Raw genomic sequence first — 23,739 nt, forward strand, 5'->3', positions numbered from 1 at the left:
AAGAATCCTCAGTTCCAGTTGATTCTCAGAGAGCAGGACCAGCCCGAGGAGGAAGAAGAGGAAGAGGATGAGGATGATGAAGATGACGAGGTGGAGGTGACCCCGGAGGAGAAGAAAAGAGCGGAGAAGCAGAAGCAGAAAGCCAAACAGTGCACGGTGCTGGTGGAGCTGCTGCAGAAGAATCGCAGGCAGAGGGATAAAGTCCACTTCCTCTACGTAGCTTTCCACATCTACAAGGTCAGATACTATCCATTCCTTCAGCATGATGGAGCTCAGCCATTTTATTATATCGATAAACTCATATGTTTCTCTATATTTCTTTTGCAGGTTCCTGATGAGGTGAGTAAAGATGTTCAAATCATCAAAATACATGGGGGTGGGGGGCTTCCTAGTTCTTGGGGGAACTTCCTGTGGGAAAAATGCAGATTGGTGTTGTATCCCAAAAATACATAATGCCTTAATATTCTTAGAAACTTAATAGAGGAGGAACATCATATGAGACTTTATAATACAAACCCTGATTAGCAGTTTAATTATGTTGTGGTAATAAAGTAACATTGAAATACAGACTGGTTATGGTACACTGGAAGAAAACATCGAACAAATAGATAAAAAATATTTGTTTTTGTAAAAAAAAAAATGGTCGTCTACAAGATACAAATCAGAAACAAAACAAAACTTACCTCTGGTAAATATTGTGTTAACATTCTTACTTTATATTTAATTACACTGTAACTCTGACACGTTAATGTATAAAGAAAGAGAGAACAGACACGGTATATATCACAGCCCACGTACATTATCATTACTGTCTGTGTTATTTCAATTTCATGTTGCAGTTTCACTCATTGAAAAACATTATTACTTTGTGTAGGAGGAAATACAATAGATATAAAAGAAGGGCAGTTAATTACAGCCATACTAGAAGGACTTATTATCACTGTGTGTGTCATAATAAAGAAATGGGTCTATCTGACACATTCATCAAACAACAAAAACCTATTTGTGTTGATTTCACAGTGAGCGTAAGGTGTGTGTGCTGTGACATGATGTGTGACTGTTTCCTCTCTACTTACAAAATAAATACATTGCTGATCGAAGTCCTACATTTAAGTACCAGTTGAAACCAATGAGTATTTCATTTGTATCTGATTCATACAATCAAACTTGTGTTACTGAACTTTCCATTGATCCGTACAGCTCCAGGATGTGTGTCTGGGCCGTGACTTCTTCTTGAAAAATCGCCCTGTGGGTCGTTCTGGGAAATATCAGGCTCAGAGGTAGAGATGACTGATTATTAGTTTATATTTCAAACTTTGTCATATTTTTATGATTTATTTTTATGTAAACCTGCTATTTTTATATAAACCCCACCAAAATATGACAATATGCAAACAGATATCACAACAGGACAGATCCTAACCATACTGAACAGAAGATATTATTGCACATGGTTCTGATGGTGGCAGCTTTTAAACACTGAATCGTATATTGTCCATATATCCATACATATTGGACCCAATGTTTTCAGTTGATAATTGAAGATTAATCTATATATCTCATGAACTTTGTCCCACAGGGGTGTGTGGAGGAAGCTGCATCTGGACCCTGGTAACTACATCGTTGTGGGATCCACTTATCGACCCAACAATCTCGGAGATTTCTTTGTCCGCATTTTCTCCAAGACTGGAAACACTCTGGGGTGAGATCCAGGAAATGTATCATTGAGATCCTAAAACACTCAAACTTGTGGCAAGTTATAATAAGCATGAACTTGAGTATGGGACTTAGGTGTAGTATTTCCAATTTACGGGAATTGTAATTAACTTCACCAATTAATCCTAATGTATCAATATCAAACATTATTTATAGCTTTTTATTTATTTGTCATTCAAACTGTTCAAACTGTACAAAGGTTAAATTTAAAAGATCATTGCTAACGATTTGATGTGGTGTTTTTACTGCAGGACTCAGGACTTCACCTGCTCCTCTGGCTTCCTCCCGGTGAGTTCAGCTTTGGTCTGTACATGAAAACACCTGAAAACCATAGACAACCAAAACACATGTAGTTTGTTTACGCTTTGTTTGTGCTGATCAGGTTATGGCGAGTCCAGTCACCCCGGAGGATCACAGCAGAGTTAAGAAGACTTTTGATGAGGAGGCCGGACCTGTAAGAAATCTTCATCCTTTGCATCATCTTCTTATAAAAAAAAAAAATGGTGTTTGATGTGTTTGCTTAAACAATCAAATTTCTATCTTTCCCCACAGGATGACAGACTGAACGCGAAGATGTTCATGAAAATGTTGAACTCAGGTGAGAATAACTTTTTTTTTGCTGCGATACTTGTAGTGGCCACTAGATGGGATCAAAGTAGTGATGTGTTAGTGTGGAAGTGGTCCAGCTTCTCAGAGGTCAGCAGTCTAGACAGAGGCTCACAGCTGCAGTCTGAAGTGAGCGGAGTTTGGTTAAGTAATGAAAGTGACTGTACTTGTCCTCACCTTCAACTTTCTTCAGATGAATCTAATTTAGCCCAATGTTCTCTCTCTCCTCATCAATCTCCTCGCAGCTCTCGACAGAGATTACCATCTGCCCCTGGAGACGTGCAGACAGCTCATCTTTGGAGAGGACGTATCCTTCTGTCTCACACTCCAGACTCCCTGTACTTCCTTATAACCCAGGCTCAACTTTGACTGTGCAATATATATATATATTGAGTTTGGAGATTTAACGAGTTTTTGATACGGTAAAGTTACAGCTCTTGCTGGTAAAAATGTGATTGACCTTGACCAGCCAGATTCACACCTTTGACCTAGTTCGGTCCCAGGGTTGAGGTATCATGTCGCCCAACTGTTTACTGTTAAAATTATTCTGTCTGTCCTCTGTCCTGTTGAGACGTCCCTAACTCTTAGTGTAGACTAAAGGAAGCTCTCGTCTCAGCCGGGAACAAGCAGAGACCCTGCTGTCCAGTGTGCACAAACTGCAGGTACGGCACAGTGTGTGTTTATGTGTGTGTGTTTGTGCGTGCCTGCGTGGATGGGCGCATGTCTATCTTTAGTTATAAGGTCAAATTTTGGTTCAATACCATCACTGTGAGGACATCTTGACGTTGTGAGAACATTTTGGCTGGTCCTCACAAATTCAAAGGGCTGTTTGAGGGTTAGGGTTAGAATTAGGTTTAGGTTTAGGGTTAGTTAGGCATTTAGATGTGATGGTTAAGGTGAGGGGCTAGGGAATGCATTATGTCAATGAGTCTCCCTGTTTGTGTGTGTGTGTGTGTGTTTGTGTGTGTGTGTGTGTGTGTGTGTGTGTGTGTGTCATTATTACTTCTTCTATTCCCGCTCTCTCTTTCAGTCCATCTTTTTCCAGTTTGATATGGACTCTTCTGGGACAATGAGCCCCTTTGAGCTCACCTCAGCACTGGAAGCTGTCGGTATGGACACATGCGCCCACACTCACACACACAATCACACACACACACTCACACACACACACTTCACACCTTTGTTCACGTCTGTTTTTTCCAGGAATGCAGTGTGATGGAAAGGTAATTCAGCTGCTGTCTGAGCGCTTTGCGGCCGGAGAGCTTCACATGCCCTTCCACAATTTTGTGTCATGTTTCACCAGACTGCGCAAGCTCTTTGGTAACACACACACACAAACGCACAAATCTTTTTATATATCTCATGATACAGTTATGATTACTCAGTCTTTGTGAAGACACTGGATGCAGTCATTTCCTTCCTCTTCCCCTCAGCTCTGTATGATTCACAGACCAGTGAGGAGGTGAAAAACAAAGGGATCAATGCTGTGAGTATCTGGTGACATATGATCTATCATGTTCACAGTGACTTTGACCTGAACCAGTTGTTGACTTCACGCTCCCTGTCCATCTGCCGTCCCTCTACAGTGGCTCCTGCAGTTTGTGATGCTGTGACGATGTTCCATGAAGACGTCTCCTCACAGTCACTGAAGGCTGTTGATTCCAAAACAGAAACAAATTACACAAGACTGCAAAACTGTTCCTTGATATGTTCCTGTACAACTATGGCTATGACAGTTTATGCTTTTATTTTAATTTTTTTTATCTAGCTTCATCTTTCAACCATTCTCATACATCTGGCTATAGTCTTGATTTAAAATGTAGAGTTCTTGCTGGATGACGGCCAACAGGAGCCCCATCATTTAAATGAATGTATTCTATTTTAATACTATTATATAAGTACTCATTACATTTACTATCATTTTGTAATAAACTGTCAAAATAGTAAGTAAAATAATAGTGTTACATTATTACATATAAGTTTACAGCTGTCTTAACTCTCTTTGCAGTCTTTCAAAAGCATTGATGATCAAATAAAAGAAAGTGCTTTGACATTGCTTTGAACACCTGAATATAAACCACACTATTAAACCATCTCCTAAAGCAATCATCATATTCTCAAGTTGTTCTTTTTTGTAAAAGAAATTGTTGAATGCTTCAGTTGAGAATAGAAAATGTGTTTCTAAAACTTCTAATAAAATGACACATAACTGCAATTATACAACTGAAGAAAAATAACTTCTGCCCCAACAGTTTACTCATCGGTGCACGCATGATCAGACCCTGGGTAATAACTGAGCGAACGCTTTCACTCATTGACACACACACACTCAGTGAGTAGCTACTGCCTGCCCCACTGAGGGTGTGAGGGTGATGTCTCAGCAGCGTTACACGCACCATCTCTATTCTTATCGCACTGACGCCACGTACAGCGTCAACACACAATCGTCCCCTCCTCCACTATGTTCCCTCACTCCCTCCTTCCATCCCTCATTCTTTCTACCCCCTCCTGTTCTCTCTAGTAACTGAGTCTCACAATACTCATCCTCATTCTCCCTGTTACACACCGGCTGGCACACACATACACCACACACGCGCACACACACACACACACACACACACACACGCACACACACACAAAACACAAAACACAAAACACAAAACACAAAACACAAATGTCCTTTCTACACGTTTCTATTAATAGCACCTTTGCTCACAAACTACTTCCTGTTCATCGTTAGGTGAGTACACACAGGTTGCCCTCGGCAACAGTCCATCTGCATTGTGATGGAGAGATGAGAGCGAGGCAAGAAGGACCCACAGAGAGTGATTCTCATGGCTCCTCTCATTTTGGGGCCCTGTTGACTACCACCGTACAGGGAGCTTTCATTCTTTTCACCAGTATTCCCAAAACCAACCAGTATTCTAAAGATACCTCTTTCAATTATACCTAAGATTCCCAGATGCAAACCTCTAAAAGGTAAATATTTTCAAAGTAGCAGCATTATTCTAGATACAAGAACCTCTTGAAGACTCATCTCTCCTGAGGGCCCTTCTTACAGGCCCCTTACTGTGTACTTATTCACTTGATCTCCTACACATTTACCACCTAGTTCTTACCTGAAGGTCTCATACTATAGTGAAGCTTTGGTTTAGTCCCTCAGTTGTTAAGTGCTTATTGTTGGTAAGCATCACAGTTCTACAATGATAGAGAAGTGGGTAAGGGGTTAGCCCATATTGCATGGTGACAGAGAAACAGTAAAAACATGGGGATAGAGGAGAGGAATGACATGCAGTAAATGGATCACCAGCCTGGAGTCGAACCAGCAACCTGCTTCTTGAGAGCAGATTTAAATGAAAATGCAACAAAGAGAATAATAAGCTCAGTATTAAAAGCCCTATCTAAAGCAAGATTTACTGTAACTGTGTCCTCTTCCTCAAACTGACTCTTTATTTCCTCTTTTCTCTCTCTCTCTCACTGTTGATTATTTTCTTTAACAGCAGCTGTGCTCATCCTTCCACCTGCTCCTCTCCATCCCCTCCCGCCCCTCCAGTCGTCCTGTGGGATGCGAGGATGCTCTGACAGGCTTGGCGTCTGTTCTTGGAGATGCTGGTATTTGTGTGCCACAGCGGCGGGGGCTGGTCCAGGAATAGTGCCGAGTTGTAGTGTATACTGTGGAGGTGGGATCTGGGGGGGGGGCTGGGATGATTTGAAGAACGCCGAGATTTGGAGCCATTGTATAGACAGGAGGGAGACATGGGAGGATTGCGTAAGTTGGCTCCCTGGCAGTAAATTTAGCCCCCTCACGCATTCATGTCATGAGCAGCACTATCTCTGTCGTCAGAGCTGGGATATTTAAAGAGTGTGTGTTGGCAAGGGATGCAGGGTGTATTTATCGTGCGTGTTTATTTACAAGTCGTGAGGAAGGATGGCTGATCATTTGAGATGCCATGGGCGGCGTCTGCATCCACAGCCCAGCACCTCTTCCCTCTGCTCTCTGCCCCTAATAATGTTGCTGCTATTTACTTTCTGGGTGGCAGATTGTTACAGAAATAATGCAATGATGCAACGCCTCACTGAAACTTCAACTTTCACTTCTTGTCCAACTTTATGGCATGAATACACTTGAGGTGATTAAACAGCAACTAGTGACGTATCAGGTATCTCTTTTCCGCTTTGTGAAAAAACGATACACTGTTTTGTTCAGGATGGAACAGTATGTGGGGGGACGGTTTTCTTCATAACCCTATAAAGACTCATTCCCTGAGTTTGCTTTACAAAGCTCTATATTTAGTTTCAAATCAGAACCTCACTGTTTTGATTGTCTCTCTCCTCGCTGGACATCGTAGAGCATTCAGTTACAAAAGGGACAAATATTTCCCTCAGTTGGTAGAGACCAAAAACTAAAATAGACCACTCATAGATATTAGTTCTTTTTTTGGCAATGTTAAAGAAGGTGAAACCTCTTTGTTGCTGCCAAACTTTTAAATCTGTTCTTTTCCCTCACTATCAACGGCCATTTAATTTCATTTGATTCGCTGCCACCCTCCTCCTTCCCAGTCACCTCCGGTCTCCATATTCAGAGTCCACTCATCTCATTCAGATCCTCAAGATTCTCCAGATCCCATCAACCACCACCAGTGTCTAGACCCCAGGGGCTTTCAACACGGCCCAACACCAATAAAACCTTGATCCCATCACAAGGGGTCTAAGCGTTTTGTTCTGCATGGCAATACATTTGGTTAATTTTTAAATTGAAGTCACCCCTTATTGAAGTAAATGTTCATTACACTCGAGTAAACTGTCTGTGAGAAGTTGACGTTTAACAAGTGAAACATATCTCAGCAGCAGTGGGAACAGTTTTTAAATAATTTGCCCCTGTCCGAATTATAATATTGGATTAGATACATTACTGCAATTTAAATAAAAAGGGATCTAAAGCCTTGATTTTGAGGTGGTGGATAGACACCGAAGGATGGACAGAAATCAGCGTGAGAGAGAAGGGGAGAGACATGTGGGAGTCGAACCAGGGACCAGCTGCTGAAAGTCTATGCGCCCAGGATTTCTCTCTGGTAGAGGAGGATGGAGGCAGCGGGGGTTAATCAATCTGTCGGACGGAAGGTGATTTCAAAGCTTGCCAACAACTGATTCAGATGATGAGAAGCGGATGCCCACAAGTGTCAGAGAGAGGGTGGATGCAGAGAGAGGAAATGAGATGAGTGGCACAGAATCTAAAAGAAAAGGGTGAGGAGTGAAGGAGCAGCGTGTGGGCAGAGATGACCAGAGAGGTGACGGGGAGTCTTGGACACATGCAGGTTTATGTGCAACAAACACACACAAACACGCACAAACACACACAGTCCTCTCTTCTAACCCCCATATTTGTTCCTCTCTCTCTCTTCATTAGATCTCACCCTCTCCCCGTCCCTCGTCCTCACCCACTCACTCCCTTTGTTCCTATCCCTCTTACTGGTCCCTGAAAAACTAGAGCATTCCTTATGTAAGGAGGAGAGAGGAAGTGGGGAGGGGGGGTGGGCAGAGGGAAAAAGGTTGAAACAAAGCCTTCTGGGTAGTGACGATTAAACAGAGAGCGTGAGTAGGGGGAATGATGAAATTGGCACCAGCACTTCTTATCTTCTTCATCATCATCCAGGTGCAAGGCGCATTTTTAAATCTACTTAGATGACGGTTGAAATACACAACACATACATAACACAACCCAGCCTTGAAGTGCAGCTTATTTGTACAGTACAGGCTGTGTGTATACGTGTCGTATTTCATACCTGATGTGATCCAGAGAGTACAAATACAAGTGAAACAGCCACTGTGGTGTTTACATATTGACGTTTCAGCTCTGATGGTTCTTTCAGGTTTTTACAGGTTGAACAATGTGGCCTGAAGCTCTTTTACTCGTGAGACTATGCAAAGACATGAAGTGGAAAGTCACTTTAATCTTTAAGTTACTGTTTCAGGAGTTAAGCCTTGGAACAAAACCGTCCCATGTACACAGACTCTATTGTTTGAAAGTTTCTCAAGTAGACTGTACATTTGTGGTTTTAGTATTTTCATGCTAAGAAACTTTATACTTCAGTTCCACCACATTTCCAGGGGAAATATTGAAATTTTCTACTTGGCTACATTAGGGAGACCAAGTTACTTTACTGAATCAAAATGAGCATATTCGTATATCATGCAAGATTGTTAATGTTTATACAAAAATAGTTAAGTTATTTTATTTCAGTATTGAAACATTTGCTTAAGGCAATGTTGAAATACTCATAATTCCACTTTTGTTAGGCGAATAATGTAGGAGCTGGTGTTATATGTAACAGGACCACTTTTTCTCAATGCGTCATAGAATAAAAGCTGTCAGAATATAATTTGCATGTAAGACCACAATCTGCGTGTGTCCATAATAAGTAAGTGTGTGTGTGTGTGTGTGTGTGTGTGTGTGTGTGTGTGTGTGTGTGTGTGTGTGTGTGTGTGTGTGTGTGTGTGTGTGTGTGTGTGTGTGTGTGTGTGTGTGTGTGTGAATGGGTGTATGAGACATACATTGTTAAGAGCTTTGAGAGGCCCACAGAGCAGAAAAGTGCTATATATATAAAAAGCAGTCCATTTACCGTGTGACATTTCACATAGTACAATTCAGAAAAGCTCAAGTGCGGTTGATAAAAATGAACAATGGATAAATTCCATTTGGCTGCTTCAGTTTCAGGGTCTTAGAGTTGGCTCCCTGTCATGATACTTGAATGTACTGTTGTAGCAGTAATAGAATTAGACCTATAAAGTGTTCTAGAGCAGTCTAATGGAACCACTCCAAAATGATGGATTTGATTTAATTGCCTTCTGTCATTGATATAAATGTGGTGGACAAAATAATAGAAACACCATAAGAGTCAATGAAGAACTCATATGTCAAAGCCTCAACACTGTGTTTAGCTGCGGTGTCTTACTAAATATCCAGAGTTACTTTCAACTTCTGATCTCATCCTCATTCTCTCTTCCTCTCGCTCATGTCCTCTTTCTGGCACTTTCCCTCCCTGACTGGCAGCGAGCCTATTGAAAGTAGACTAGGATTGACGCGCTGCTTGTGTCTGAGTCACAGAGAGCTATGCAACACTAAAGCCCACTGATTGCGTTCAACTTTAGGCATCCGACTCCCATGCAGTGCAAGATACAGCGGGGCCATCTACTCGGCTTTTTGCAACACAGTGCTGACGTTCATGGTTGCACTTACGGAAGGGGAGAGAGTGCCAATTGTTCTGACGCTGTGGATAATTAAAAAGATGATTTAGTGATGATCTCACGAATTCTAAAATGAGGATATCCTACTTTTGGTTGCACACATGTGGGTTTAGGATGAGACCAAACAAACAGAATAATGCCCAAACTAGAATTACCATCCTGTGGTTGTATGCCTCGGCCAACCACTGCAGTTTCAGTTGACATCATTTTTTCCCCCCAGTCAAATGAGGTAACTCTTACCATTTGCCTAAATTTGAAGAAATTCCCTACAGGCAAACTTGAGATCTTAGGTTCCAGATGACAGAAGCATTCTTTGGGTTTCCACTATGACCTTGACCTTTGACCACCTAAATCTTAAATCCAAGAGTCCAACTGAACGTTTGTGCCAAATTTGAGGAAATTCTCTCAAGGCGTTTTTAAAGTATTTTCACAGGAATGGGACGACCAGATGGACGTACCCACAACATAAGGCCTCCGGCCACAAGCTGTCGCCGGCGTGGAGGGTAGAAAGCATCAGAGGCCTGATTCCACTCTGCCAGAGACAATGTGAGAAGGCTTTGTCTCAGATGAGCCAACAATCGAGGCTTTGACGCATGCACAACTGAATGCTTTCTACACAGATCACAGTAAATGATTGCTGTGCGTGTGTGCCTGGTAGGTTTCTGTAAACACACAAGTTCGTTATTTGACAAGAGAGCCAGAAGGATTACGCCACATAAATACGGGTACATTAACATCAACAGGGAACAAGCAGAGGTGCAGTGAAGCTGTGTGCTGAGGCAGGGAACGAGAAAAACTGGAAAGTCACAAGTGTAAACAGTGTAACCGGCTCTGTACAGTTACAGTCACTGAAAGGGTCATGGAGTTTGTTTGAGTATCCTACTGAGGAATCCTGTGGAGTCTGGGGAAGATCTGTCCACCTGGAAGAAGAATCAGATGTTGAGAGGGAAATTTCAATTTATTCATTAATTTATCCAAGATACAAACCAAACGTCCGATTACAAGTTCTGGAGAGTGGCTAAAAGAATAAACTAACATATAAAGCATTTGTTGAACCTTCCACTGTCTTATTTGCTTCTTTAAAAAAATGTTTTCCAATTACTGCTTCGCCTGAGCTATTACAATTTCAGGCATTATTCACTGTCCATATGTTATTAGGATTTTTTAAATGTGTTAAAGCTATGGTTAATAAGTTATTGCCCAAGGAATCATCTTCACATCCTGACAGCCACCAATAAATAAAGATGAAAGTGAATAAGAAATCAGTGGCCCACCAGCACTTTTAATAAACATGACCAATCATTTAATTGGGTTTAGATTAAATGATTTGTTGTGTACCTGTCTGTCATTGACCAAGCTGCCTGTGCTCTTACTGCACATGACCAAAGACTAGAGTTATCAGGCAGTGCGTGTCTATGTGTTTTGGTAACATAGCTTTGAAGTTGAAATTGTCTGGGCTCATCCTTTAGGACGAGATGACGCTGTGTATATTCACAACAGATGGAGGCAGCTAATATGTGGGTACCTGTTCTGGATGTCTCTCAGGCACCTGAGGTATTCAGGTTTGCATAACTTGCTTAGTGAACTGCTCTGTGGTTAAATGTGGGCACATAGGCACCAGAAGATGAACAGTTGAACATAAGGTCAAATTTAACTGAAAATCATACTAATTCAACCTACTAAAGTAAGAAACACGAATTAGAAACTCAGGTTGCGTGTCTAAATAAGACGAGGAGCACTACAGGGACTCAGGGGGAGTTGAAGGACGATACTCTTTTATTTTATTTTATTTCTTAGCTCCTCTCCTGGTCTGTGGTTCAGCTACAAAACACAGAGTCGACTGAAAGACAGAAAGCTGAAGAAAGTGCTCTCTGACCTGAATAAAGAAAACTTAACAACTCTGCACTCCTCTATTTTTCAACTACATGAACTGAGGCAAAAACCGGGGAGGTAAAGAATAATGTTGAAAAAGGAAATTATTACTGTGGTTGACACAGTTCCTTCAAACTGAACATGCTCAAGCTGAAGGGCTACTGTAAAAGTTCAAAAGTTTCTGGCTCAATCTCGTCTGAAACATTAATAAAAGTAGAACTCCTCCTGTTTTAATTTTGATTAATTGAACTACGTCAGTTAATACTCGGTACACAAGCCATGTTTACATAGGATTGCAGGGAGGCCTTCAACTTTGCAAAGAAAGATTTAGGGGATTTAGAAAATAATAGATGTGTTATTAAATGTTCACAGGGGGAGACCTAACCCCCCCAACATGACAGATCATGAAGCAATAAAACCTCAGGGATTTCTAGCCAAAGGCTGGCCTGAAAGTCGAGTCAAGCATAGCGTTGTTATAAACAATCTTAGACTCAGTTTCAGTTTTGGCTGTTGGAATAAGAGCAGCTCAGACAGAAAACTGCAGACAAAGGCAGAAGGAAACTGTTGAGTGGCTGAGGGAAAAACTATGGTATGAGGGTAACAGACATTTTGGTTGGCTGGGGAGAGCAGACCGATCAAATTTCTCTCAGCGAGGTGGGGAAAGCCTGGGAGTTATGCAATGTTGTTGGGCTAGGGAGCCAGAAGGGGTGTAAACAAAACGACTGTGAGGTGGGACCGACTGAACCGTTGCTTGGTAACAAATATTTTGGGCAGGCCAACTAGGCAAACACAGCCCGCCTTCCAAGAGGAAACAGGGGCTGGCCTCATGAGCACAGTGCAAGTTAGTGGCTTCCCGAAAGTATGCTAAGAAACAGGGGGAAGCAAAACAAAGCACATCAGCGGCCTGAGACAACACTGCATCTGTTATTTTTTTTACCGGGCTGGAGTCTAAACCACCACGAGGTGTAAACAAACAAACTTTCGAGGAACGTTACAGTTTAGAGACAGGAATGAAGTCTCATGTAAAGTTTCATACTGCTGTTTATCTAAATGTAGCCGTGGCTATATGAGAGATTTAGATACAGATATATTACTTTTAACAAGCTTTAACAAGCAGAATTACGCACAACTTTAAATTCAGGCCTATTTTACAACTTTCAAATTAAAACTGCAATGATAAGTTGAGTCACAGAAAATGTACCAACATCAACTTTGATTATTGAATAGTCGTGTTAGTCAACAATCACCAACATTTTCTGATTTCAGCACTAAAATGAAGGATTTTCTGCCTTTTCTTTTTAACACCAAATAATTGGGGATATTGCATTAGACATGTTATAGAAGTGACTAAGAACTGTGGGGATTGTGTGACAGCTACTTTTCACTATTTGCTATTATGGTGTGATATATTTACATAAAATAATAAGCATATTAAGTGATAATATAAATAGCAGATAGTTATAAGCGATATCTCAAGTATAAAAAGGAAACCAGGACACAACTACACTTCATAAAATGTGTTGTTTTTCTTTGATACTCCTTAAGTGCATTATTGTTTTATTGTTTTATGTATTTGCCTGACAAGGATTCCCTAAAAAATATATTATCCCTACGATATAAAAAACATTTAATTAAAATAAATTCAATGCAAGACAACCTGCAGAATTAAAAACTGATTACCTTTTCTATAAAGTATCAGCTGCTGTTGCCACTTGTCCGTGGAAAAAAAGGTTTATTTAATCGTGTTGTCTGACGATGAATCTGTTTATTGCAATAATAAAAAAAGGTTTTCCATGGTTCCATTAGATTCCTACACGTTTACAACGCGACGACAAACAACAAAACGCAAATCATTTATGTACCGTGCTCCGCATTTTACAGGCGATGACCAGGAAGGAACAAAACGCGAGTTTGGCGAAAGTCAACACCGTCAAATGAACTTTCCCTGACGTTACAACCTGAGAGACGATGGCCGCTGACGGTCTGAACTGCGCTAGAAACGACAACAATCGTCGCTGTCACACAATCGGAGTTTCTCCTGTTCTCTGCACAGAAAGAATCCGGAAGCCACATTGTGTGGCCGCTGCTGTCTCACACTCAGAGCCGGTTACCACGGAAACCGGTTGCTAGGCGGCATAACAAAAAAGAACCAAATTTATACGTGCTTGCGTCAGAGGCGACGGCGTATCCATGGCGACGAAACGCTACACACACGCATCAGACCCGTGGTTATAGCACATGGTCCCTGCCGCCTGTTTGAACCGAAATAACTCGTCTAACCTGGCGATACTTGCACTTTTTTATATTTTATACCGTAGACTGTTCAAAAGTGAAACATATATTATGTTGTCAACAACTTTCATAATATGTATAGCTTTAAAAGGTCATCATTAGTTTGTAGTTACTTATAGTTGCACTATTTTAAACAGAAAATAACTTTTTGCACATTTGTGTTTATGTAGAAACATTTCATTTCATACACACCACTACAGTGAAACGGTGAATATAATGTACATACTCAACATTATAGATTTTTATTCTATTGCCTTTTTATATTCGTTTATTCTATTGCCTGACTGTTGCCTGCTGCTGTAACAACTGAATGTATCTGGTGTTTGGATCAATAAAATTGTATCTTAACTTATGTTATGTTATGTTATGTTATGTTATGTTATGTTATGTTATGTTGTGTTATGTTATGTTATGTTATGTTATGCTATGTCATGTTATGTTATGTTATGTTATATCATGTTATGTTATGTTATGTTATGTTATGTTATGTTGTGTTATGTTATGTTATGTTATGTTATGTTATGTTATGTTATGTTATGTTATCTTACCTTATCTTATCTTATCTTATCCTATCTTATCTTAGTTATATTCGGGTATACTTGCCCACACACCGTCAAGTCATGCTGTTATCGACTGACTTGTCCTCCCTTCACCTCAACAATCCCCCTCATCGTGGGCAACTTGCCTCGGCCGGAGCTGCTCGTCATCCCGGTGGTTCACCACGGCACCCCGCCGGTAACGGGAGCCCGGATGGGACACCGTGTCCTCCGTGGATCCTCGCCTGTGACGTCGCCGCAGCCCTGACTAGCACCCTGTTCTCTGCAGCCCTTTCCCTTGTCGCCCGGGCCATGTTCAACCGTGGAGCTGTACAGTCCTTACACAGCAGCATTCCCGCCCGGTGACACATTGTTTGACATCACAAACCCACAAAACAGAAGAAAGCGTGGGCTCCGTAATATCGCCTTTTTTTTCCCCGAAAAGCGAACCTCCCACCTGCCACATTCCCATGGGTGTCCGCCTGTAGGCATGTAGGACAGTGAATCACTATCTGCTCGGTGATGTTCGCGGTGACAGGCGCTGATTGCCGTCACTGCTGCCCACTGTGTCCATGTCACAATCACACTTCTGTTGACCGATCTATGTTTTTATTTATTTATAATGTTTCAGCTGAATTGGGCTGTTGTTGTTGTTGTTGTTTTTTTGCTGAGTCCTGCCTACACGCACATCCATATGTAGATCTATACTCGCCCCTGAGCCTGACGTCAGGTTCAGTTCACACATGGATGTGACGGATTCCTTCCTCCCAGTAGAGGATTCCCCAGGGCGTGTCCTGAGAAGCTTCTCAGAAGGACTTCCCTCGCATGCCTGAAGGGATTCCTAAACAGGCCATTGTGTCCACAGACGTATAGAGCCGTCGGTGTTGTATTTCTTCTGACGTTTTCCACACGATATAGGCTGTATGGTGTTTACCCTTGAGAGCCCAAAGGATATTATCTTTTCTGTTTATTTAGCCTAAAACACAGAAAACGACACAACGCAATAACATTCCCCAAATATTTGCTTACATAGAACTGTGGATATTAAAGGAATATAACAATGTAATGACGTGGCCATCACCCCCAACAATGTTCCTAACTATACACGCATAAAGACAGTCATAAAAACTTTCCATATTTATCCGTCTGTAGTTTCTTGAAATTTCCTCTCCGAAATAGTCAGACAGTGAGAAACATCTCGTGCCTGTGATAGTATAAAAAAAAAAACTTCTATTATTATCCGTTGGCGAGGTGAGCTGCTGGTCCGCTTCACTGTGAGAGAGGGAATCCCTCAACGTCACCAAGGATACCAAACACAACAGCAACGTACAAATATGGGCACATGTACGTCATCAGCGGAACTCCGAGGCGGGGCGAAGACGCTAGAAATGCCTTGTTTGTACTCGGGAGGATGGTTCATTCATAAGACAAGGTCTGCTACCGTGCGCCGTAATACTACTTCTCGTCCTCCGGACTTTATGGATTTATAATCGGATGTGTGAGGAGCGGATCCAGGGGAGTTTCAAGCCGAACGAGAGGACTTCTTTTCGGACTCGACCCGGACACTTTCCCCACTGAAACGCGGGGGAAACTGGATTAAAGCTTCTTCATGCAACTTTTTTGGAGAGAAACCAAGAGCACCTCAGCGGGAGATAACAAGACCAGTAACGGTGAGTCTGGGATGACTTTATGTTGATAAGCAAAGAAAAGTACCGCTATGTTAGAGGAGGTCAGAAACATGTGTCCACCGCTGCCCTAGAGTCTGGTGATATGAGGTTAAGACATCTCACCCTACACATGTTACATAGACTCGCTTTTACGCATGAAACGTGTGTTATTGCAGATCTCCGTGATCCACATTTCTATGCAGACGCTGTTGGAAGCATTGTCCAACTTTTACAATACTTAGTTAACATGATATTGAGTAGCATGCCTGTGTCTGACATGGAGGTCTCTCCTCTGTGCCTGCAGGTCCCGCTTTCTCTCTGAGTCCCTGCGGAATGTACCAAGGGTTCCCCGGCGACCCCGACAGCGGATCCCCAGGAAGCTCGTCCCCATCCATAGAGTGCCTTTCCTCCGTGGACTCCTTCGGCAGCCCGCCGACCACCAGTGCTCCGCAGGTATGGTCAGAGACTTTTAAAGGAAACATACTGCATGGAGCCTATATGAGAACAAAGTAGGATAATACCATCAAATAGGCTACGTGCTTTCTCCAACATGTTTCCAGATAACCTAAAAAAAAATCTGCATGCCAGTGTCATAAATGCTATGTTTGTTATTTTTAAAAGGTGAAGTTTGTTTTACTATTATTAGGCACAGTTTTATATGTGGTAGTTTAATTTCAGGAATTTTGTAATGTCATAGAGATCTGAGATTTGCAGGATGAATAACAAAAAAAATTATATACAAAACGCTGACATCGAACAATATATGACTCAGACCCGAATAGGACTCGATCTTTATTCCTGGTGGATGCTGGTGGTGTTAAAGCCATTCAACTTGTATAACCGTGTTGCTGTAGTCAGATTTAAAGTTCCATGGGTCCACCACTGGCTCGGTGTGTGTTCTCCTGTGTGTGCTGCCCCCGGTAGCCCCCGGTAGCCCCCCGGTAGCCCCCGGTAGCCCCGGTGACAACGTGCTCGGTCCGCAGAACGGATGACAGCGCTTTGGAACCCTCCTACGTCAGCGCCGGAGCCCCGCCCCCTCCTTCCACGCGCTCCACTCTCCTCGCACAGGCCTCGCCGTGACGTACGTGCTCGTTCTATTTTGGACTGCTACGTTGCGTTGCCAAGGGGAACACCGGGGGTGTGACGGAGGAGGAGGAAGGAGGAGGGGAAAGTCTCCGGCCGAGGGACCCGATTGGTCGAGGCGTCCACTCTCACAGCTGCCTGTCATGTTCTCTCCGCTCTTTTGTATGAATATTAATGACAGTGTTCTCCTCAGGTCTAAAATTAAACGAAAAGGATAAAAAAAAAAGCAGATTTGGCCTTTAATTTATCCTAGAGTGACGTATCAAAAACTTGCACAATTATAAAACTACTGCCACTTCCCCCTTGTCATTGCCCTTTTCCTCTCAGCACATGGTTGATACACTTTTCTACATTTTCTGAAACCACATTTTGTATTATTTCAGTTATATAAAGTTGCATCGCACTTACATTGAGTTAAAGGCAACATTTTATTTTAAGTCCCCATATTTAGCTATATCTATAAACAGCCTGCTATGGTTACTAAAAACTATGATGTATTGATATGCAAATATAAGTTAATACTTCATAACGACTGTCACAAGTAATAAATACTACTGCCTTTTTTAAATATATATAAAAAAAATTGTTTTGCCACATATCTTTCCTATAAATGTAACTAGCCCTTTTCCCAAAGTAAATCAGATCTTGATTGAAATTAAATGTCAACAAGGCCTCTATTTATTCCTGCATCTGTTTCATTAAGCAGTAGTTTTAAGTTTCATGTGCTGTATTGAACTTACAGATTTTCTATATTGTTCTCATCAGGAGTGTGTGTCAGTGGGAGCTGGCTTGAGCATTGCGGGCAGCGGGCCAGGGACCAGTGTCGGAGTGGAGATGCCCGGCTCATTTGTGCCAACCGTCACCGCCATCACCACCAGTCAGGACCTGCAGTGGATGGTGCAGCCAACCCTCGTCTCTTCCCAGGCCTCTGGACAAAGTGGGTCCAGTGGCACCACAGCCATGACCCAGCCAGTGTCACTTATTGACCCTTATGATATGCCAGGCCCCAGTTACTCATTGAGGTCTGGATTCACTCCCCCGAGTTCAGAAACTCCGGGCCCAGCCCCGGGCCCTATGCGCCAGTCTCGAGCCCGCAGCCGCCGCGCTCGTGAGGAGTCTGTGAGTGACGATGGAGATGTTGGTGTGTTTGTAAGTGTGTGTGTTGCATGTTTGTTTGTTGACCCTCACGTGTTACACATGCAGCATATAGGTTTAGCCCTTACATGAACACATAAGAAATATGAGCTGTCTACTATTGACTGTGCTGTTGAGCAGTGGTGTGCACAAAACTTTCAGGACAAAACTTTCAGGGGCATGGATAACACACAAAATTCTATGTCATGTACGGAATTAGTTACTAAGGCTGATAAACTATATTACTAATATGCAGTGGAAAAGTTTACATTTTTGTTTTATTAGGCCACAGTTGAAATGGTCCCACTGACCGGCCCCCTATCAAGAGTCTCCACCATTGCTGCTTGGAAAATTTAAAAATATTTCCGAGAACAAAGGTAGAACTTTAAATCTAATGAAATTAATTTTTTCTCGTCATCCTAGCTAACACCCGAGGAGGAGGAGAAGAGGCGTGTTCGTCGAGAGAGAAACAAGATGGCCGCTGCCAAGTGCAGAAACCGCCGACGAGAGCTCACAGACAGATTGCAGTCGGTGAGCTTGTTTTAGCTGCCACCCTTAGTAATGATCATAATTACATAATTGACGTTTCCAAATATAGCATTGTGTGCTAATATGTATGTATAAGAGAGTGAATTAAGCTAATGCACTGTTTAGCTAAAGTCAGACTATTGTACCTACAATATTCATGGCTGATTATAAGCTTTTATAAGCCACCCTACAGAATTGCAGGTGAGGAAGTTATTCCTACAAACATTAAAGCAGAAGTTTGGTATAGCTAACAATGCTATCTTCCCTCTTTGTCCTGCACTTTCTCTCCCCCCCTCTACCCACCTCACCCATCTGTGTCCTGCTCCCTTGTTTCTATCATTCTCTGTACCTGCCCACAGGAGACGGACATTCTGGAGGAGGAGAAGGCTGAGCTGGAGTCCGAGATTTCTGAGTTGCAGAAGGAGAAGGAGCGCCTAGAGTTTGTCCTGGTGGCCCACCAGCCCACCTGTAAGATCCAATACCAGGTCCAGCATCCACAGGGCCCAGCGCCACTCCCTCCGGTCCAGGCCCAGCTCCCTCCCCAGACCTTGCAACCTTCTGTCTCCATTGTGGGTTTGGCTGTGAAGGAAGACTCTTTCTTTCTTCCTCCTGCCTACACCCCCCATCCGGCCTCCACACAGTCCCAGCCTCCGGTTCAGCAGCAGCAGCAGCAACTTCAGCAGCAACTTCAGCAGCAACTTCAGCAAGGGATAATGCAGGAGGTAGAGTTTTCTAGTTCTTTCTATGGCTCAAGTGAGCCAGTACCTGGTGGGCCGTGCCTTATGGCCAGCGACGGTGGTGGTGGTAACCATGACGATGCCGCCATTGGCCGCTACAACACCTCATACACATCTTCATTTGTGTTCACCTACCCAGAGGGAGCCTGCGGGGTCAGTGCCAACCAGAGGAACAGCAGTAGCGAGCAGTCATCTGATTCCCTGAACTCGCCTTCGCTGTTGGCGCTCTGACTGACCGACAGACACATGCGCACACATATCAACACGCAGATACATTGTACTCCCTGGAAGTAGAGGCTGAGGCTAGTATATGCACAGTGCCAATCAGTCTCACAGATTAAAACAAAAGAAACAGTCATTTGTATCTGAATGGGTTAAAGTTTACCAATCTGAAATACATTCCAAAAAAGAGCCATACAAACCCTAAATATTGAGCTTGAATATTGAATAAATTCTGGTTTTGTATTATCAGAATTCCTGCAACTGGACGAGAGAAGTGAATTAAAAACCACGTCCAAGTTGCCACTTTTACGTGCATTAACATAATAACACACGACCAATACTCTGAATCTTCACCATGTACAGTTAATAACATAATTTCACTTTACAGTGCAACACGCACCAGAGGCCCCACCTTGTTCCCTCTGTCGGTCGCCCCCTTCCCAGTGCTCTTGCTCTCATCCTTTTCCATAACTTTCTCCCTTCTGCTCTTGCTGAATGTATTTGTGCAAATCTGAGAGACGGACGAAAGACACTTGGTTCCGGGTCTTTTTTGTGGGAGACTGCTGAACGCTGGCTTACCTCTAACCCTTCATCTGCTCGACATCCCTCCGCTTCTTCACATGCTGCTTGGACTTGGCACGTATAGGATCTGAATATCACAGGCTCTGCTAAATCTTGTGTTTTCTTCCTTTGTTTTGAAAAATACTTCTGCCGTCTGCCTACCTGCCATGCGAACCATCTCTAGTCCATCTCTGTTTTTCCTATTCTTTCTCTGTGTTTCTCCCTCTCCCTGAAGTCTTCATCCCCCGAGAGCCCGAAGACCCCTTCCGACCCCTGGGACCTTGAGTGAATGACGGCCTAACTAACACGCCCCTTAGCACCCTCTCATACAAGGACATGGACACATACAGAAGAACCTTAATCTTCTATCTCTGATCCTAACGGCGCAGCAGCTACATTTCTAACACACGCACACAGACAAATAATTGATGAACCCAAAATGCGAGATGGATGCTGCTGTCCTCTGCTGAGCCATTTTTACAAGATGACGATAAGTCTCATCTGATGTTCTGAGGCAGATTAAAAGTAGGTGGAGAGAGATTTTAACAGGAGTGGAGGAAGGAAGTCCAAGCAACCTGGACAGACTCAAATGGAGAGGTGATGGATAACTATCGATTTTCGGAACCAAATGTTGAAAACAAAGAATGAGCCAAATTCTTTAAAAAAAAAAAAAGTTAAAATAGGAAAGAAAACATATCGTGCTCTTGCCAACCGTGTGGGAGGATGCCCTCAGTAAAACACACCTCCATACCACAGGGCTTCATCACCCTGGGCCTACGTGTGCACATAGTCTCTGAACTGAAGATACAGACGTTTTGTTGCATCGCACCAGCTCAGAGTTTTGCTGAGAATCAATCAGAGGATTCAAAGGAGGGACCGTTTTTTGGAGTGATTCAGACAACCTCTAAGCATTGGGCTCGGTGGTCTCTGTACCCCCCCGGCTCTCTCAGTGGAGACGAGCTGGGGGTGCGTTTATTGGGAGTGCTACCACTCGGAGGCACCTGGCCCGTTTATTTCTTTCTTTATTGAGGTTGATGTGGTGAGAGAGCACAAAGCAAGACCCGGGAACAAAAGAGGATTTAAAAAAAACAAAACATGGGCCGATCGTTGTGGAGTGAGCGTCTTTTCTTCGCCTGTGAATTTGTAAAATTTGTTTTTCCTGTATGTTCACGTGAGAACTGTTATATATTTTAATGTTAATGTATGTTTGTGTGTTTAATTTTTTTCCAATGACCTCTGCTTTCTCTCGTACTGTTGCCTTTCCATTTTTTGTTTTTACTTTTTATAATTTTTTAACCAAGAGGTTTCCTTGTTACTGTTACTATTATTATTACATTATAAGTATTGTTTCCTTATTTTATTGTATTTTCATTTGGCAACTTCAGAGGCATGTTGTGCACTACAAAAAAAATTATAAGTCTATATGCATATACATACAGGTAACATGTATATATAAGTGTATGCACCATGATTGTAAAGTATGAATGTCTGCAGAGCTAGATGGGATATTTTTGTCATTAAAGAAGAGAAAGAAAAAATATTGCGGAGGTTTAGTTTTAAAAAGAATATTTTTCTAAAGGAACAAACAAAACTATATTAGATTTAAAGAGCTGCCCTGTCCTTTAACATGAAGCACGATGTCAATGCCTCTATCAGTGTGTATATATGTTTTATAAACAATATAAAGCACTATCCAGTTAGATTAAATGTACTTTTATGATTCTGATGTTAGAAGGTTGTGGGAACATCTGTTGTTTGCTTGATTTTCTCTGTGAGGTCTGTCCTAAACCTACTGACACCTTGATGCCACTTGACCCTTAGCAGATAAAAAATGAGGGGGAAAAATCTGTGTGACTTTCAATACACATTAAAAGAGTTTAGACTACATCGTGGTGACTTACCTGTTTCATTTACAGACAAAAGTATTTCATACCCAGTATGCATTTCTGTCCAGTATAAACATATCTCTCAATAACACTGTTGTTTCCTGTCTGAAAAGTGTGTTTTGAAGGATAACTGCAGGTTTTGCCTTGATATGAACATTATCATGTTAAAGTTTTTCCATTATTGTACTCAATCAAATGCGTTGCCTAATCAAGTAAAAAAAAACAAATTGTGATTGTATTTGCTGGATAAGGAACCTTATTTTTAATAAATAAACAGTTTATTTAAGGCAATGATCAGATCAATTGTATGAATTTTGGCTCTCGGTGCAGAAAACGGGCAGACCTCATTATTTCAAATGTTGAATAACAACTGTTTGTCTATACAGATGTTGGAGATGCATTTTGATTTGTCTCAAAATGAAAATGTGATGAGAATATGTCCTGGTGTGAGGAAAACCATTGGACATATTGAATAGTTCTCATGTATATAGGTTTTTGTGGTGCTAACTATAGTATACTATAATGCAAGGCAGTTTCAAGTTGTACAATCGAAGGTCACACATTGCTGTTGCAGAGGCTTTAATGCTGCTCTTCTCATCGGTGCGTTTTATTCTGAAAGGAAGCCAGTGGCACAGTGGATTCCTTGCAGCTGAAGCTCTGAGAGCCCAGAAGTGATTGTTATAGTTTCATATCAATTGACTGCTACGTCTTTAAGTGTGATAAGACACATCTCGGAGGGCACTTATGCTGTACCTGCTCTCAACACTTACAGTAACTCCCGCTGATCAACAGACAACATGTGAGACTCTTTCATTTAATTCCTTTGCCTTAGATTTAATTGAAGTTGTCTGAAATTGCTTTTTTTAATTTTATTTTTATAATGTTTCAATTACATCTGAATTGGCTTAGGAATTAGACAAGATGACAAAGAAGAAAAGGAGAAATATTTACTTGCCAGGTTTAAGACATAAACTGCCTGCACTTACCTGTACTGTACAATATCTACGTGTCAACTGAACCAGAGCTTTCTTATTTTTCTATGATGAGGTGAATGTTGCTTTATATTTTCCACAAGTCCCATATATGGTCTAATTTCATTCTCTCCTTGGTATGACATGCAATACTTATTGTCCCCTTGGATGAACATAATGTAGCAACTCATGCAGTGATCAAACTGACTGCTACTATATGTCAAGTGTGATGATGTATTGCTTTAATTAACAGTTTATGTAACAATATTAATACTGATTGCAATATTTAATTTTGAGACAATATCCATTAAGGAAATTGTGTTACAATTTATCCGTTATTGATGACCAGCAAGGTTTTCTCCAATTCAAAAAGTCATTGTTTTTGTAGTCTGAACCATAACTTTAATCAGTGTTTTATATTTTTTTCCAAACATTTACATTATCTGTATTTTTCTGGGATCAATGTTGCAATTGTGTCACATTTTGAAACAACTGATATGATATATAATGAGATTAGAGGAGTGACAAGTATGAGGAAACTCTTTGATTGCAGGTAACATTTACAATTATGATGAAGGTGCTCTGATATACAAACATTCTATTTTTTCAGTGCATAAGATTTCACTCTACAGTACTGTTCACTTTTTTTTTAAATTCCATTTTCAGTTGTTTACACTCATGAA

At 41.8% G+C, this 23,739-nt stretch overlaps 2 protein-coding genes across 2 annotated transcripts in view; both read left to right on the forward strand.

Annotated features, from left to right (window-relative positions):
* capn12 (calpain 12) overlaps positions 1-3,935 on the forward strand; it is an 11,938-nt gene extending 8,003 nt beyond the window's left edge. The window contains exons 10-22 of the mRNA XM_061073712.1: positions 1-237; positions 328-339; positions 1,201-1,280; positions 1,580-1,702; positions 1,968-2,004; positions 2,099-2,170; positions 2,269-2,314; positions 2,568-2,629; positions 2,916-2,984; positions 3,353-3,431; positions 3,526-3,642; positions 3,756-3,808; positions 3,909-3,935. The exon at positions 1-237 is cut by the window's left edge and continues 11 nt beyond it. Coding sequence (XP_060929695.1) covers positions 1-237; positions 328-339; positions 1,201-1,280; positions 1,580-1,702; positions 1,968-2,004; positions 2,099-2,170; positions 2,269-2,314; positions 2,568-2,629; positions 2,916-2,984; positions 3,353-3,431; positions 3,526-3,642; positions 3,756-3,808; positions 3,909-3,935 — 1,014 coding nt within the window. The remainder of the gene's footprint in view (positions 238-327; positions 340-1,200; positions 1,281-1,579; positions 1,703-1,967; positions 2,005-2,098; positions 2,171-2,268; positions 2,315-2,567; positions 2,630-2,915; positions 2,985-3,352; positions 3,432-3,525; positions 3,643-3,755; positions 3,809-3,908) is intronic.
* An 11,772-nt stretch (positions 3,936-15,707) lies between these two features.
* fosb (FBJ murine osteosarcoma viral oncogene homolog B) lies at positions 15,708-22,084 on the forward strand. Its single transcript, XM_061073077.1, has 5 exons — positions 15,708-15,937; positions 16,239-16,387; positions 17,783-18,166; positions 18,575-18,682; positions 19,039-22,084. The coding sequence occupies exons 1-5, from the start codon at positions 15,877-15,879 to the stop codon at positions 19,645-19,647; spliced, it is 1,311 nt and encodes a 436-aa protein (XP_060929060.1). The 5' UTR covers positions 15,708-15,876; the 3' UTR covers positions 19,648-22,084.
* Positions 22,085-23,739: the final 1,655 nt, after the last annotated feature.

This window comes from Limanda limanda, chromosome 6 (assembly GCF_963576545.1).
Source record: "Limanda limanda chromosome 6, fLimLim1.1, whole genome shotgun sequence".
Taxonomy (NCBI): Eukaryota; Metazoa; Chordata; class Actinopteri; order Pleuronectiformes; family Pleuronectidae; genus Limanda; species Limanda limanda.

Excerpts from the sequence above, each read along its gene's own strand:
- fosb (XM_061073077.1), top strand. The coding sequence starts at position 15,877 with ATGCAACTTTTTTGGAGAGAAACCAAGAGCACCTCAGCGGGAGATAAC. Across the intron at positions 15,938-16,238 it reads AGATAACAAGACCAGTAACG|GTCCCGCTTTCTCTCTGAGT; the intron begins GTGAGTCTGGGA and ends CTGTGCCTGCAG. Across the intron at positions 18,683-19,038 it reads TCACAGACAGATTGCAGTCG|GAGACGGACATTCTGGAGGA; the intron begins GTGAGCTTGTTT and ends ACCTGCCCACAG.